Genomic DNA, 17989 nt, shown 5'->3' on the forward strand with positions numbered 1-17989 from the left:
TGCTCAAACCCAAAGGTTCATACTTAAACTTACCTAGACAATAAACACTGTTATAAAACCTCTCTTCTACTTTAGTTGTTGTTTCTTTTTTTTAACATTACTCCCAGAGAACATTTGATATATTTAAAGAATGTAATACACTTGCCTTCACAGGCAGAGGAGGGTTCCACTGAATTGGACCAGTGACCAGTATGAAACATCCCAGCAACATTAACAAAAACCCAGACACGAAAGAAAAATTAAGAAAATTTAATGATCAGATGAACTATATACATTGTGATGGCACATGACTTCATTCAGTTATCCCTTTTCTATAGCTGGAAGTTTGATAGAAAAATATCAACAGTCAGTAGTACCCCAAGGACAAGAAAAACCAAACCAAATCAAACCCATCTGTTGTTAAAGTGCTTATTTGATGCAAGTCACAGCTAACTATATCCAGGGGTATCAAAGGATTTCAGCCCATCAGACAGAATATTGTACAGGAACACCTCAAATTAAGAGCACAGGAAACTTAAATAATAACTGCTATTTTATGTAAGATATCTTTCCATCTCTTTCCACCACATAATCTTTTAGAATTTTTTGACATCCTGCAATACAGAAGAAATCCCGCCTTTCTATCACTCTTTATGTGCATTTCCTCACAAGATACTCCATTAAAGGTTCATTTAACTATACTCCTCCAAATAGTGTATTCTCAGGGTACTTCACTGTTTCTTCTGCTTACTTCCTTTTTCCCTCTCAAACTCAGCTATTTGATTGAATATGTTAACTAAGTTCTGGGGCAGGTTTCTTTTAGTGCCACTTTCTGCTTGTTCTGTTCCATTTAAAGACATTTCCTCATCTGGTTCTTTTGTTTTATCAGTCTCTTCAGAACTTCTTTTCCTATTCTTAGACTCACTTTCATTCCTATACTGACCTGACACATGCCTGTCACTATCATAACCTTTGTCACCTTCACGTGAGCAGGTGCTAGAGTATGACCTGTACTTCCCCCACGACTTGCCAGAATAGTCAGACCCTGGTGGAGACATGTAATACCTGTCTTGACCTGAGCCATGTCTTCTAAACTGCTCTCTTCTCCCCTCCACGTCCCTTTCTGACCTCCGGTAATAACGCATCCACGGTTTATCATATGATTTATGATACGAACCTGAAGAGCCCCTCCAACTGGAGAAAAATCTCTCTGGTTTACCATATTTTTCAGTTCTGCTATGACTTGGCTGACTTCTGGAGCTACTGTAAGAATCTCTTGAATCTTCAGACCTACCTCCAAAAGTGTCTTCATCATCACCTGAAGTCCTCGACAAAGAACAGTGTCTGTCTTTCTCTTTTACCTCCATTTTTGGACATGCTAAGCTGTCCTGCCTTTCCAGCAGCTTTTCCACTTCAAAATTTTGGTTAAGAAAAGAAGCAGAGGTATCAGCCGGAGGGGAATACCACTCCTCTTTCCTATTCTGATCTTTATAATGGGAAGAAGCTCTAGATGAGCTTTTTTTAGAGCTGCGAGCAGACTCAGATCTATGCCGACGCTTTTTCCTACGTTTCTTGTGATCAGAGGAAGAGGAGGAAGAAGACACTGATTCATCTGATGATGAATCACTTGATGATGATGATGAGGAGGAGGAGGATGAAGAAGAGGAGGAGGAGGAAGTCGATACTTTCCTTTTCTTCTTCAACCTAAAAAAATGTAATTAACCCGTGAGATAATCTTCAGTATCAGACAAAAATTACATGCAGAAAGCAAATTTGTATACCCCAGTTTGGACTGTAAGGTGTGAATGGAAACTCAGCCTGACCTGGCAAGACAATTCCAAATGTCATTTCCTCATCAAAAAATTAAGATTAAATTCACTGAACAGTTTGTTATAAAAAGCATCTTTCCCAATTACACATGGCATTACACTTTGGATATGTGTCACATTGCAAAGTACTCCAACACCTCTTCCACATGCATCTCCATTAAAAGTTATATGCACTAAAGGACACTGCCCACAAAAACGTTCTGGAGGAAAAGCAGCTTACCCAGGGAGAAATTCTCCCTAGCTTACTGCTGGACAGTCTGTCTGGAATGGATTGTTCACGGTCTTGTCTGCACTTACTGCCCCACAACCAATACCCTGAATATAACAGTTACCTTTTTTCTTCTTTTAAGAGCTTACGCAATTTTTCTGCACTTGTTTCTACTTTCTTTGCTTTCTGTCTCTCTTCTTTGGCAGCTTGTTTCTCCCTCATTTCCAAAGATTTCTTTTTTGAACCCAAGCATCATAAAAAAGATCACATTAGTAGTGTTAACATGGGTATTTTCCCCCATTCAACCCCATTCAAATGTATAATCACACCAGGGATGTTTTACCAGTATTCCCAGACCAAAAATTAATTTTGTTCAGGAGTTTGGTATTGGCCATTGTGATAGTCAGGTTTATATTTAAGGACCATATTGCAGTTTTTATTCCATTAAAAAATATATTTGACCAGTCATTGCAGTGGTACCCGTGATCCAGCACACCGTGAAACACAGAGCCCAAAAGTTATAAGCAGAATATGCAAAAAATCCCCAATATTACCAACATATAGAAAATAAGGAAAAAAACCAAACAACCAAAACCAAACCAAAATAGAGACAAAAGTTTGAGGGAAAGTATCATTATTGCAGTTTACAAGTAAAACATGGTAGAACCCAGTTTCAGATGAATTCAAGTTGGCCCCGTTTGAACACAAACCGTTTGGTAACCATTGCACAGCCCGGTTTGACGCAGAGTTTACGTAAGAAATCACGATCCAGGGGTTTGGTGGTGACGAGCAGCACCAGACGTCAGACACAGCAACAACGGTCCCGTTCAGAGGAAAATGCATTGGAGAAAAAACACATCATCAGTATTACAGGAAAACACACCCCAGTGCCATTTCAGCCCTTCTAGCACAGCAGGGACAGGATCAGACTTAATACATAAGTTACAGGTAAATGCAGAAGAGCATCTCGCCAGATGAATAATCCTTAGACTATTTAACTCTATAAGAGATCAGACTTCTGCCACCTACAGCCCTACAGAGCAGCTCTATTCAGATTCAGAGTGAGCAGAAAGTCTGATTAGAGTTTTCAAAATTTAGCAACTATGCTAACAGCTATAATAAAGGAAACCCTTTGTTGCAGCCAAGGCCATGCACACCAACAACCAACAGCTACCGTGTTCTTTGCTGCAGCAATGACCATAGGAAAGTGTTAAAGGAGAAAAATTGACCTCCATCATTTTAACTGACACCTCTTTCTAAAGCAGCCAAATGCAGATACTGCTCAAATACCATACACCTGTTTATCTATGGTGTAGTTCAATTTTATTAAGAAGATTGTCCTGTCTCCTCTTCCCCCTTGTTTCCACACAACCTGTCAGCATTATGGCTCCACCAACTGAAGAAATGCTGACTAAGGCCATCTACCCCAGCCTACGTACATCCTCACATGCAGAAGCACAGAACAAAACAAGCCTGTTCCTCAGTGCTTTACTCTTTGACCTGCTGTGGAAAACAACACAAGCAAAGAAGGTGAACAAAAGACAAAAGATGACAACTCAGATTAGCACAGAGACCCACCAGGCTCACCTGGGAAACGTGCTGCGTGCAAGGGAAGAGAGGAAAAAACCACCAGACAGCAGAGGAGAAAGCTGAGATATTCAAACTGTCTGCCCGCCCACCCTCCACCTCCTGCTGTTTGCCTTTAAATTACCTCTTAATTTCCCTTCTCCTGTGATCTCCCCATGCCTTAACTGTGCCTGGTGTTACTCTATCTTTCTGTAATTACCTAAAGGCCCAGGATCTGGCCAGTGACAATGATCTGTCACTATATAGTGACAATGTTAATCTGGTTTGCAGAAGTGTTTTACACTTTGCAACTTTGTATTCACAAAACATTTTAAGTTAACAGCATTAATCATGCTTGTGTGATGGGATATTCTTATCCCTGCTTTGCTCCTTCCCTGTCTCCACTGTCTGGCATTTCTTTACTATCCTTTTCAAAACAGTGGAGTCACAAAGAGATACTTTTCTTCTGGTAGGTACAGCCATAATGCTCACTAGAAAAGATTTACTGTGGAGTAGGGAAGCAGAGAGTAAGACAAACCATCAACTCAAACCCTCTCTGTTCAAAAGATTTAATATGATTTTTGATGTTCACTTATTGTCACCGAGAGCACCATATGAAAAGAAAGTAAAGAATCACCTGGATGTGCTTACGGAGTTTTGTTAAGGCCTCTTCTGCTTCCTGAAAAGTCTCATCCAAACTTAAGGCTTTTTTATAATAACTCTCAGCATTTAGTAGTTTCTCTTCCTCTTCCAATCTAAAATTCAAGTGATAATTCATATACAGTTAAGACACAGATTATGGCAGCTTCTTCTTATTTTTAGGACTTTCTTATTTGCAAATATTTCTTATTTGCACAATGACACCACCACTGCATCCCTCCGAGACCACCTCTATCACCTCAGCCCACCAAAACAGTGTTTCTGACATAATCATCTCATACCCCTGATCAGTAACACTACTCTTCAAAATGTCAATTCCAATTTCAATAATACTCTCTCTCTGTTCTTAACAGAGGGTTTAAAAGAAACCTATTCCCTGAATATTCAAAATTAAAATTTTGTGTTAGAGGGGTTCACCAATATTTCAGAAGAGTTACAGCACATCGTTTTATTACAAAGATTTTATCTAAAAAAAAAAACCACTCCACAGCCTTTTGGAATATATTCAGACATTTCACAGGACTTTATGCAAGCCTGGTATCCTAGCAGTGAAAGGGTATAAAGGATTAAAACGGATATTGAGGATTAAACCTCAAACATTTTGCCAGGATTTTAACTGGGACAGAGGACAAAGTGTAAACCAACTACATGAGCAGGGATATTTTCAAGGACTTTTTTTTTTTAACACAGCCAGGAAGGAAAGATGCCTTTCTGTATCCTAACTAGAATGGTATTAAAAAAAATATTATGAGAAAAATTGTTAACAACCAAACCAACCCCCAACACTTACTGCCCGCCTCTTTCCACAAGGGTCTGACACAGGTATTTTCTTGCATTTCTATGGGTAGGACAGTTTTCTAAAGCAATTTCAAAATCCCCAATGGCTTTGTTTAGACTTCCTTTTGTTGCATACCTAGAACAGAAAGTTGCACAGATTGCAGTGAGGTTTCTCTTTCACAAAGCAGAAAAACCAATGAAACAAGACTTACAGAGCTCCACGTGCTACCAAAGCCTCAACGTTTTGTGGATCAATTTCCAAGGCTTTGTTGTACTCATTCATGGCTTCCACATGGCGCCCAACCTTGAAATAATCCACCCCAGCCTTCACACTGCAGAAAAAATATTTAGAAAATATTATGTACAGTTTTTCTGTGCAGATTTTGCACTGTTACTCAGGATAGGTAATAAAACCTGAGCCTTGTTACCACGTACTTCACACTGGCATTTCAAATTAATACAATATTGACGTAATTCCACAGCAATATATTGTCTTTAATTCAAAATCTTAAAGCACTCAAGAGAATTTCTGCAGATGATGCTACTACATTAAACTGTTTTTCATTTATGGAATGATTATTTAAGTCATTTTCTTCACCTACCACCATGAACCTGGAACAGGTTTAATTGTTGCCAAAGCTCAAAAACGCCATCAGACCAACTGCACAAGGTGACAGGGCCAGATGGCACACACTGGAACCAGCTCCTCTTAAACAATATTTTGAAGCTTTAAATTTCACATTACCTTAACATTTCTTCCACATTTGCTAAGAGATTAACTTATTGAAAGAGAATAATGTAAATTGATTTTCAGAACTTTTCATTACAGACTTTTTAAAAAAATTGAAATTTAATTAACGTTATAAGCAACTTTTTTTGCAATTACTCAAAGTTGCAAATACACTGCATAGTGTAAAAGCAACAGCACATATCCAGGGCTGCTGTTCCAAATGCAGCAAGGGAAATACATTTAACTTTCCAAAGACAGCAAGTGCACTTGTTACATTTACAGTCTGAGGCTTAAACGACTTGACAAGTATGAGGTCATTCAACACTCCACTGAAAAACAGAGAATTGGGCACTTGGTGTTACCACAAATCTTGCTCTCAGTCTCATGAATGGGCCAGTATATTATAAACATTCTAAGAAGTTCTCCCTTAAAGCTGAGATGCATTTTGGAACTGAATCTTGGGACTTTATCTATCACATACCCACTTGGCAGATCACTACACATGTCGTGCAAAAACTGGTTTAATGTGTATTTTCTTTGAAGAAATATAACCTGTAACCTAACCTAACCTAATAACAAGAAGTACCACGTACCATTTCAGGGCCCAAGATGCAGACTGCTTTTTCCTCAATGCAGGGGCAAAATCTTCTTCATTGAAATTTTTACTTTAAGGAAAAAAACAAACAAAAACATCCAGTTGGCCTTCTGAGTCTATGAAGTTAAACTTATAATATGTAATGCAGTTGAAATAAATTGAAATACTATTCATACATGCCTTACTGCTCTCCCTCAGTCAGGAAGGTTATTTATTTCTGAAACCAGTTTTTCCCAAACCATTCTAAAAGTCCTGAATTGAACAAGTACAGCTGCAGCACGTTTAATAGAAACATACCAAGTTCACACCTATTTGGGGCCTAACATTTGTGGGGCTGACAACATCAATCATTGTATATATTTGGCATCATTTTATTAAAGAGGTCATATCTATTACTAAAATAAACATCTGTCAGAAAACATTAAAACTTAAACATCCTGTGCTTCAATACAAAGAAGATAACAAGAGTTACGCAATAAATTCCTAAAGTATTTGGTATCAAACATTGTGTGTGATTAGGTATCTTGCTTATTCAAAGCAAGAGAATTTAAAAAAAAAATTCTTTACTGTAGAGGAGTTTGCTTTTAAATATTTAAGGACATGTAAGCTGCAGTCATGCAAGTCAAAATGAAAAAGGTTTAAGTATAACTGGTCTAGGACTTCCACTCACAAGTCTATTTCAATGGATTAGAATAATCTTCACAGAGCTACAGTATAGGAACAATATAAAAATCACTTACATTTGAAGACTTCTCAGCAAAGACGGTGGATTTGACTCACTTAGTCCTAGTTTTTCTGCTAAGTATTCAACTAATGATGGATTAGCAAATCCTGGGGAACGATGTAAAACCTCTTCAAATGTCTCTCCTGTATTAGCAACTTCCATGCTTCGCCTTAAAAAAAGCACCAATGTACACAAATGAAACCTCACAGGCTCCATACTCAATTTTTTCATCCTTACATTGAGAATAAAAATGCCTATATTGATATTTATATTACTGCTCACAAGCCATTCTGTTCTACAGGCGTTTATTTTTCTAATATTTAGTAACCCTTATATCCTTTATCTTAAGTGAGCTTTTGAAACCTACTTTGGCACCCATCCAGGTACCTCCAGAACATACAAAACCATTATAAAAATGCAGAGTTAGCTGTGTCCTCCTGTCTTCTAAGGGGAGTTTTGAAATGTTAATAATTTACTCCAGTCTCTCAAGGGTTTTGTTTCTTTCATGTGTTTGTTAACACAGTCCCAAAGCAACAGACACCTCACTATGCTTTCTGCTCCTTACATTTTGGGAAAGTAGCTAAAAAACCAACCACACCCACATATCCAGGCGCAGGTATATTAAAGAGATGAACAACAAGAAGTATGTAATTATCCAGTCAAATCAGAAACACCACTGGCAAGTTTAAGGGACAGACAACCTGTCAAGACACACTCTTCAGAGACAGTGGCTACACCCAGCAAGTGCAGAGAGGCAGTACATCCTTACTTATAATGCACTGGGAAGTCATCAGAGGTGATCACGCCCAGTTTGGTACTGGAAAGGTTGGGTGGAAGAGCTGAGCTGTAAAGCGACACCGTGAGCTTCTCATGGTAACGGTCCACATCCTTGACTGCAGCTAAAGAAGTCATAAAGGTTGAGATAAAAGTACAGAAACGTTTCAGACTCCAAACAAACCAATTCCCGGCAATTCTACAACTACTCACCACGAATAAGGTCTGCAGTTTGATAATAAGATAGAGGATCTCCATGGTTGCTTTGAGGAGGCACATCCCTCACAGGACACAGAGCCTGCAACACAAGAAAGCATGAATATCATAAATGAAGCTGAAAGGTTGGGGTTTTTTCTTCCCCAAGATTAAGCCATAGAAAGATGTGTTTAACCTTAATGTACATCAGAGCTGTGATACTTAAAAAATGGCTTGGTTCAAATAAAAATTCATGCATCCAGAAATGATGAACTTTTCAACCCAAAAGTAATAGAGTGTGGGTCATAACAAGATGTGTTCCCTGGCTCAGCAAAGCATCATAAGCTGCCCACAAAGTGAGACAACCACCCATCATCCCAAAGCTCAGTTTCACCTTCACACACACCACTCCGTTCAGAGATGCAAGAGGCAACTAACACATGTCAAAAATGGAGCACTGACCAAAGCTGTATCTTACAGTGATTTCCAAATCTGCAATTTCCCGTATGACACCACTTCCCAGACAAATCAACACCATGAAAAAGCCGAACTCCCGGATGGAGGTGATCCTCCCGATCACGATATCGCCACGCTCGATGTCGCGGAAGAACAATTCCCTCCTCTCTTCCCTGGGCACCTCCATGAACCTCTCCAGGGGCGGCATGACAGCGTAACACTCTGCAACACAGGGCAGAGAGTCGGTTACAAACGACCAAAGTACTGCCTGAAAAAGCAGAATACATCACGGCAGCAAAACACGCTAAAATCTGACTTATCTGTGCCAACGAGAAGCTTGTGTACATCCCATATAAAGTAATAAGAAAAGTTTTTAGGCTTGTTTTAAAGATACCGCTAATTCAGGTGCAGTGTCCTTACACTTACACGCAGTGTGTCCCACACTTACCTACAGCGTGTCCTCACCCACCCCGCGGGCGTTACCGACCCACCCACCCTCATTCTCCTCGATCGTGTCCTCGATCGGCCCGTTGGGTTTCCACGAGTGCGCGAAGAGCAGATCCGCCTTCTTGGCGATGAAGCGCTTTATCTCGGTGTCGAGGCTCGCCCTGTCTTTCCTGGGGGAAGGAGAACGCGGTGAGTGTCGCCCCGCGGCCCCTCACGGCCCGCCCGGCCGCTGCCCCGGCGCCCCTCACCAGGCGGCCGGCGGGGCCCCGCGGGGCGGCTCCGGGGCGGCCCCGGGCGGCGGCAGCAGCCCGCGGAAGTCGGGGTTGTCGTGCTGCTCGGCGCGGAGCAGCGACAGCAGCGCGGGGCCGTGGTGGCTCAGCGCCTGGCGGAGCAGCTCCCGGTCCATCCCAGCGCCGCCGCCGCCGCCTCGCCCGGAACGGGAACCGCGACACGGGCAGCGGGGACAGGGCGAGACCGCGCGGCCGCAGCGCCCCCTGGCGGGCGGGAGGACCGCGCTGAGCACGGGCTGCCCGCCCTGTTTTCGGGCGCGTCTCCAGGTAATCAAAAGAGAGCAACGAAAGAGAGAGCAATTAAACACAAGGTGCAAATCACAGAGGTGTTCCCCGTGCGGATCCCGCCCGGCTCGGCGGGGCGGCCCCTGCGGGCAGTGCCTGCGGAGGTGCTGCCGGGAGGGGGCGCTGCGCCCCCGCCGTGCCCGCCCCGCTGCCCGCTCAGCCCCGGCCCGGAGCGGCTCCAAATGCGGGATTTTACGGGAAAAGGCAGCGGCGCCGCACCCGCGGGGCTCGGCTGAGGAGGGGCAGCCCCGCTATCCCAGACGGTACCCGGAGCGCGTTCCTTTCCGAGGGAGCGACCCCTGAACTCTCTTGGTCAGGGCTCTGGTGTGAGTTACACGGAAGAGCAGCGGAGCTGGGGAAGGATCTGCACCACAAGTCCCACTTGGAGCGGCTGGGGAAACTGGGGGTGTTTAGCCTGGAAAAGAGGAGGCTCAGGGGACACCTTGTCACTCTCCACAACTCCCTGACAGGAGGTTGTAGCCAGGTGGGGGTCGGGCTGTTCCCGCAGGCAGCCAGTGACAGGACCGAGAGGACATGGCCTCAAGCTGCGCCAGGAGAGTTGTAGGCTGGACATCAGGAAGAATTTCTTCACAGAAAGGGTGATTAAACTTTGGAATGGGTTGCCCAGGGTGGTGGTGGAGTCACCGTCCCTGGAGGCGTTTAAGGAAAGACTGGACATGGCATTGAGTGCCATGGTCTAGTTGACAAGGTGGTGTTTGGTCATAGGTTGGACTCGATGATATTGGAGGTCTTTTCCAACCTATTCTGAGAATAAACAGGAGAGTGTGAGCCAGCACAGCAGTGTGGAGGTGAGAGGCTCACGCTGGCAGGGATGGTCACAGCATTTGTAAGCCAGGTTCCTTGAGCTGTCCCGTGGACGGGCTCCCGTCAGCCATTCAAACAGAACAGGCTCCCATTGGCACTTTATACAGGTGCAGTGTGCAGGGATGTACTGGCCCTGTTTGTGAGAGAGTCTGTACTGAAACAGAGGGAAAATGGGCAATTCCCTCAGGAGAAGGTGATGGGCTGAGGGTGCAGCTGAGCCATTACCATGGGCCTGATGCCGGGCTCAGCATTCCTGTTCACCAGTGCTAACTTTATATGCTGAAAAGACACTTCACTCAGGAGGCTCTTCATGCTAATCACCTTTCTAGCTAATGGAGAAAGGTGCTTAAAACCAGCTGGAAATAATCCAAGCCTATTAGAAAGATCACAGTTCTTCAGCCCTGAAGAATAATTTGTCCCTGGCATCACATTTAATAATTAATTTTAAAAGGGGGGTAGGGGGGAGAAAACCCACTGCAAACAGCATAATGTCACTTCTCCCCTCAGTACAATGCAGAAGAAAAAAATAGCAATCTGGCTGTCAGCAGATCAGGGACACAGATTCCTCTAGGAAGCAGCATGACTGAGAGGGCAAGGATCATATCAAAGATGCTGCTCTCAGAAGTTCAGTTCAAAGCCAGCAGGGATATCGCTGGTATAGCAGACTTGGGGAAGACACTGGAAGGGCAAATTTATATTTTATTTTCATTTCGTGTCCCCCTGTTTTAATATAACAGAAGATAAAGGAGGCATAACACTTACTGTGTACTGAACAGCTGCCAGGAATTTGATTTAAAATCTTCCTGATCTGTATGAGACCAGGTGTGCACTTAGATTTCTGGTTACCACGGTGGGAAAACACCATTAACACCAGATGGAAATTTCTAGACATTGAGACTGATTAGACACAGGTTGACATGGGGAGGTTAATGCATTTAATGCACCTGCACAAATCTGATGCAGAAACGAGCCTTTCCTGGGGGAATCACGCAGCAAGTGCAATGTCCTGAGCTGTGTGGCACAACTGCAAATAGCGGCAGTTTTATTTGAGGGAAGGGTTTTTTGAGGAAGAGTTAATTGGTGTTGCTTAGCAAATACAAGAGCTAGCAATAAAATGAGTTGTTTGAAGCACAAACTCTGCTTGTGTAAGCATTTCTCTGGTCTCATATGCAGATACACACACACAATGCACAAGAAATTAGACGTTATGAGTAAATACTTTCAATGTGTTGCGGTTTCTGGACTTAACACACCAGCAAAAAATCATGGGCAAAGCAGAACCACCTATGATATCAGACTCTTCTTACAGACGTTTTCTTCTGTGAGCAAAAATAAATTGCGTTTTAGGAAATTCAGTCAATTATCCAACATTAATATACAGAAATTGGATTAGTTGCCCCCGAACGTGAGGGCTACCTTTATATTTAAAGCAATCTGTTCTTTAAATGGGCCAAACACATTCTGAAATTATCCTAATCCAACAAACTAAAATACCTCAAATCATTCCATCTTCAGAAATAGCTCTGCCAGAGCAGGTTATTTAAGCATGAACTTGTAATCTTCTTTCCTATTTTCCAGGTTATAGTAATGAACTCAGAAGCAAAACAAGACTATGACATTTTGTGTGTTGTTCCACCTCACTCAGCACACATATAAGCCTTTGTATCTCTTTCTCTTGCAGGCTACTGCCTGGATATTCACTGTGCTTTAAAAAAATATCTCTGCATCTTTTAAGTGGTGGATTTTCTGTTTTTGTTTTCATTCTTTGCTTGCTTTATTTCAGTTACCCAAGAAGAAATAATTTTGATAAAAGGATGTAGCAGCCAACACAGTTCAGGCAGGGATAATGATATGTATGGAATAAACCCAAGGGTAGATATACTGCTGAAGAGACCCCAGGCCTGAGGAGGAGGCATGCTCCACATGCTATTAATCCTCTGTTCCATTGATTTAGGAACTACCTGGATGAGTAGTGCCTGATCCCATATGCTAAATAAACCAAGAGGGTGGGCAGGAGTGTCCTGATTCTGCAGGAGAAAGTGATACAAGTCAACACATCACCCTACTTGGGAAGGAACATTCCAAATCCTCTGAAACTCGACGTGTCTGAACACGCTTGATGTAGATTTTCTGACAGTTTAGGTCAGTGCATGATAAAAGGCAGCTCCCAAAAATCCATCCTGCAGCCTGTAACTCCCACAGTACAGAGCTGATGAATTTACACCAAGCCAGCTTTGAACCCAGGGTCAAACTCACAGTGATATGGTCCCTGAACAACCCAAACACTGATAGACTTGATAGAACTTCAAAGTTGGTATGTGAAATACTAAGCAGATTTTCATCCAAATCCAGTAAGCACAGCTTGAATGCAACAAGGTCAAGCTGCTTCTCAAATGTTCCCAAATATCCAATATCAGTAGCGAAGCTTACAAGAAAAATCTCATGGAGGAAAGGATTTTATGCCAAGAGCCATGTTTTATCACTGATGAAAAGGTCCTCCAAGATCATGCATGTCAAAGGATTATTTTCTGCCAAGTTTGGGCAGATTTGAAAATAAATTTTAGCCTGTTGAAAATGGAAGTGAAATGTTCAACTAAATATGTTCTTTGGGCTAAAAGAAAGAGGGAATTAACAGCGCTAATGAGAATGAGCATGAAGAGTTGTACTTCCAGCTGTGTCAGACTTTTGGCAAATTCTGCCAAAAGCAGTCCTGCTGCCCAGACTTGCTAATTTATGAAGCAGCAAAGGGACTGTCCAAAGATAGTATGAAATCCAAGATATTATTTTAGCTAAAGAGTGATGAAGGGATGTTCAGCACAAAATAACTGCTAGCCAGTTAGTAGCCCTACTTTGAGGAAAACATATCTACAGGCATAATCACCAAATTTGATGGAGGAAATGTGAAAACAACCCTAAACTCAGAGTGGTGGAACAACCCAAGCCATGCCCTTTCAAGCACTTCCATTTTTAACGAGTCCAGTTTTGGCATGGTCTGTGAGAGGGTGTGGTTTCAGACAATACATAACATGTAGAGTTACCTGGAGTGTGCTCAGCACCTGTTTCTGGTGTCACGGACCTTTGCACTTCTCAGATTTCTAGAAACTGTGTAGACAAAGAACAGCCAGTCTCGTGTAATAAATATGCAAAGACAGGCTGTGCAAACTGCCCAGGCTCTGAATCTACAATTAGACCCTGCTGGAGTACAACAGAAATAATAGTTAAGAAAGGTCAAGGGAGAACCCCCTCTGAGTGCTGTCGATTTGTGCCAAGCTGCAGGCAGTGGCACTGCTGAGCCTTTGTGAGCAGCGCTGCTCCTGCACTTAGCGCAGCGCTTCGTGCCTGCAGGGTAGTGACAAGTGTTTAAAGGCTTCAGGTAAGACTGAAAATGTTGCTGGAGGAAACATTGGCATTGGCATTTTTTACCCTAAATATGAAAACCAAGCTGTGGTGAAGGAAGGTTTGCTTATTTGACAGGAACACCAGTTGGGCAACTTAGTGCTAATCATGACACAGACAATATGTACATACACCCACCTGTACAGCCTGCAGTACCTCTAGAAATACTGCCTATGGAGCAAATTCCTGTGATTCATGAGGGCTCAGCAGAAGGTATGCCAAGTAAACAGGTTTTTGTGAGGTTTTCATGGATTTTCCAGCTTCTAACACTCCACTGGCTGACAGTATCTCCTACTTTATACCAAAAGGGAGTCATCCTGATTTTTAAGTTTTAGATTGAGTGATTGTAAAAATCACAACTTTCCAGTCAGCAGAGTAGATCGCTCCTTAAACCCAAAAATTACATTCCCAAGGGATGAATATTTTACCTCAAGGCTGCAAGCACTACAAGGGGATCTTTAAGCATGCAGCCACTCTTGGTTATTAAGTCTCTTATTCATAGTAGAGCAGTATTCATGTTTTCATTGTAAAATTCTTTTCCCAGCAATTTTCATCTTTCTAAACTGCCATAGCACATGTATGAACTTTCCAAAGATGTTCAAAGAAGTCTCTAAAAATATTTTGAGGATCTAAACTAGCTGGAGTTCTTCTATTCCTGGTAAAACAACCTACTCATTTATGTATCTCATGGTCAGTTGCTCTAACATTCCATTTGTGCAGCATTTGCAATAAATACTGCCTAAACAGCAATTAGCAGATATCAGAAGTTGTTTTCTTAATTGCTTGCAATGAACCAGGCATGTAACCATTGTCACAAACTAGTTAGCAGCCTCCTCATTTCTTTAAAATTTGCCACTATTTAAACTACACTAAAACTAAAAAGTTGAGACTGTTTTAATAAAATTTTTAGGAGTTAAACAGTTGGGAACTTCACAACACAGATTAATTATCTCCATATTTGCTCCCATTTAATGCAAGAGCATACCTTTAAAACAAATAAAATATGTTGAAAAATTAGTTTTGTCTTTAGCAGGTGAAACTCTCAGTAAAGATAATAAGCTGAATCGGTGTGATATGATTCCAATTAATTTTTATCTCCAAAAGAATTGTCTGGAAATACAGTGATTACGAAATACTTTTAGAAATAGAAAGAGAAGTTAATTCCAGTATTATCTGGCCAGTATAATTCCAGTAAGTAACAGCCATAAGTAGACATTCATTAGTCTCTCAACAGATCAGGTTTGTTTTTCCCATCAACCAAAAGCAGAGGCCAGATGGAACAGTGAAATGCCAAACTGATGTATGTATATGATATTTGTTTATTTAAACATTTGGTGAATTCCTCACAGTGTTAAATCCAGAAAGCCTATTTGCAAGTAAATTAACAAGCCGAGGGAAAAAAAATATGCTCTGAACTTCATAATTATCTTTAGGTTTATAATTTATTACTAGAGGTTTCCAATTTATATCATAAACCTTTTAAAATCTGTCAATAAAACCTCTTGCCTGATGTTCCACTCTGCCTTTTGGCTCAGTGAAGAAGTTACAAAGGCTGAGACAGAAACAACTGCCACTGGTTTTAATGGGCACTTTAATGCCTTTGAGGGATTTTGGATGGAGACTTTGTGGGCTGCTGTTGACTTTAGCAGGTTCCAGGTCAAGCATGAAAGACAGAAATCAGTCACTAAACTTTCTATGCTTGCCCTGCTGTCTGTAATTACAAATTAATCAAAATACATCAGTGCAATCAAGTGTCAAAGTCCAGACACTGTTTGACTGGAACTGCTGAAATGTAATTAATATATGGCTGTTGATTTCCTCTCAATTCTTGTCTCATTAAGGCATTGAACCAAATACGTAATCACAGGAAACAGAAGCTCTAAAATAGATGAAAATCTAGAGCAGAAACAGAAGGAGGTAGCTTGAAATGTGAAAAAACAATACTGCTGTGAAAGAAAGACGTGTATGTGCACAGCTAACGACCGTGATTTAGAGAAGGAGTAAGGGACCCCTGCCAAAAGTGCTGCAAGGGCCAGAATTTCTCTCTTACAAAAAACCCAAACCATACCAAAATACTCCAACCTTTAATATTGTGTCCAAAATCAAATGCAGAGACAACCTGAAATGCAAATTGTGCGTTTCATTAATCTCTCTCTCATAGCACATTCTATGACACTGATACCAAATTCTGTTTTTAAAGGTATTGACAGCTAAAACCACAGAATGGTACATAAGAAGGTTTCAAAAAACCATAAAAGTAGCTTAGGCATGTAAATACCTTTGCAATTCTGGGCTAAGAAAGGATGATAATTAGTACCACAAATTAGGTTCTTACATATGCAAATAGCACTGTTTGCTGTCGCAACCAATTACAGATGTAGCTCTGTGCTGAGTTGATTGTGAGTGAGGAACAAACATACAAATCTAAACCACCGGTGTTTAAAACTCCCCTCTTGTAATTTTACTGATCTGATCCTCCTAAAACTGGCAAATATATACATCAGGGACTGTGTGTACATGTGTAGGAGAACAGTAAGTGGGAGAAACAAATCCAGATTTTTCCATCTGTACAAAATGTCAACATGCTGCCTATAAAAAGATGTCAACAAAAATCCTTATAGGCACCATCCAGGCTGCTTGAGTTCTAATCTGTATCTTCACTGACAGGGAGAGCTAATCAAATCTCCAATAGAATGTTGAGAAGTTGGAAGGAAATGATGTGGCATTTTCAAAAATGCTGTAAGGCTTGGGTAATGCCAGATACCAGATGTGCAATCAAAAGTTTAAACAGAAGGTTAACAGTCCAGGAGAAGGTTGGTCCTGAAAAGTGACACTTCAAGCAGATGTGGTTTAACTGCCTTGTCAGCCCCCACTACCAGAATGTGCCTCTGAGAAATTTCAGTGGAAGTCAAGAAAACAGGTTATTGTCAGGTCCTCAAATGCAGCATTCTATTATTTTTTATCTTTCACCTTTCTAAGTTGGTTTGTTATCTCATAATGCAAATGTAGTACTTCACTTCTCTAAAACTGAAAAAGTCTGCCTTGGGTTAGGAGTGATCAAAGTACATCTGAAAAATATAAGGAACAGTTTTTCTTCAAATCAGTTAATTTAAATAGTATTTAGCATCGAAAGAGTGTTCTGGCTCCTGCAATCCAGAAGAGGTTTGGAAATTTCAAAATTTGAGAGGGGGTTTTCCCTAGACTATGAAGGTTATGAAGGTTTGTCTTGACACTGAGTGCCAAGATGAAAGAAAAAGCCTTCCCTACCCAGAGCTAGCAGTGCCTTCTTGTAAGGAGTGGGTAGCAGAAGAACAATTTACAGTGTCAGGTGGTCAGAAACTATACAGAGTCTTTGACAAGTCATTTGTGGCAAAATGCTGTCAAAAAACCCACTCAACCACAAGTAAATGGAGGATAGGGAAAAAGTAGATTAAGATATGTAAGATTTTCAGTAAGACCAAATGAAGGTATCAAAATACAACAAGGGCCATTGTGGAACTCTAAGATGTAACTCTGAGCAATAGTTCCTGCTGGTATCTGAAATGGGCCATAATCCTCTGTACTCAGCTTCAGAAATTGCACCTCACACAGCTGGGAGGTGAAACAGTCATTTGGTGTGTAAGAGCTATGTTAGAAGCCAGAAAAAGCAGGAGAAAGCAGAAGCTTGGCTAGTCTGATATACAAATATTTATATTTTTTTTTTTCCCGAGAAAACATATTATTGCCTTTGTGCTTTACAATAACGATCACAGAGAAGAAAAATATATTGCAAAGTAAGATAAGAGTACAAGAGGTGTTTGGCTTCACTGATACTGGAATGGAAACACAGCTTTTTGCAATTGGAAAAACTGCAGACACTGTTTCGTAACAGGAAAAAAGGAAAGCTATTAGTAGCAAAAATCTTTAGATTCCTTAGGTAGAAAAATATACAGCATAAATAGTTTGCATTTTCAGTGGGGAGCATCCCTTTGTGCATCAAGCTGTCCCACAGCTTAGCAGCATGACACATCTTAGTGATCTAAAGCTGGCTCCATGGCAAAACCCAAAAAACAAAACAAATTAATTTTTCAGTGGAGGAAGGCACTGTTCTCTTATCTTGTACAGTGGCTCTCGGAGCTGAAAAGAGGCAGCCACAGGATGGTAGAAATTAAAGTGTCTCAGCAGGGGAACTGTAGTTTGAATGTAGCATTTCACAGGGTGTCTCTGTCTTACCTTCAGTCCCACTCATCTCTTGGGGTAAAATACAGCATTAC

At 41.4% G+C, this 17989-nt stretch overlaps 1 protein-coding gene across 1 annotated transcript; it reads right to left on the minus strand.

The window, feature by feature from the left end:
• Nucleotides 1–233: 233 nt before the first annotated feature.
• TTC14 (tetratricopeptide repeat domain 14) lies at nucleotides 234–9355 on the minus strand. Its single transcript, XM_027647262.1, has 12 exons — nucleotides 9189–9355; nucleotides 8989–9110; nucleotides 8516–8715; nucleotides 8056–8140; nucleotides 7838–7967; nucleotides 7085–7237; nucleotides 6343–6414; nucleotides 5232–5351; nucleotides 5033–5155; nucleotides 4220–4337; nucleotides 2141–2250; nucleotides 234–1683 (listed from the first exon to the last, which is right to left on the minus strand). The coding sequence occupies exons 1-12, from the start codon at nucleotides 9344–9346 to the stop codon at nucleotides 711–713; spliced, it is 2364 nt and encodes a 787-aa protein (XP_027503063.1). The 5' UTR covers nucleotides 9347–9355; the 3' UTR covers nucleotides 234–710.
• Nucleotides 9356–17989: the final 8634 nt, after the last annotated feature.

The sequence above is a fragment of the Corapipo altera genome, unplaced genomic scaffold, assembly GCF_003945725.1.
Source record: "Corapipo altera isolate COAL_440 unplaced genomic scaffold, ASM394572v1 113, whole genome shotgun sequence".
NCBI classification, from domain to species: Eukaryota; Metazoa; Chordata; class Aves; order Passeriformes; family Pipridae; genus Corapipo; species Corapipo altera.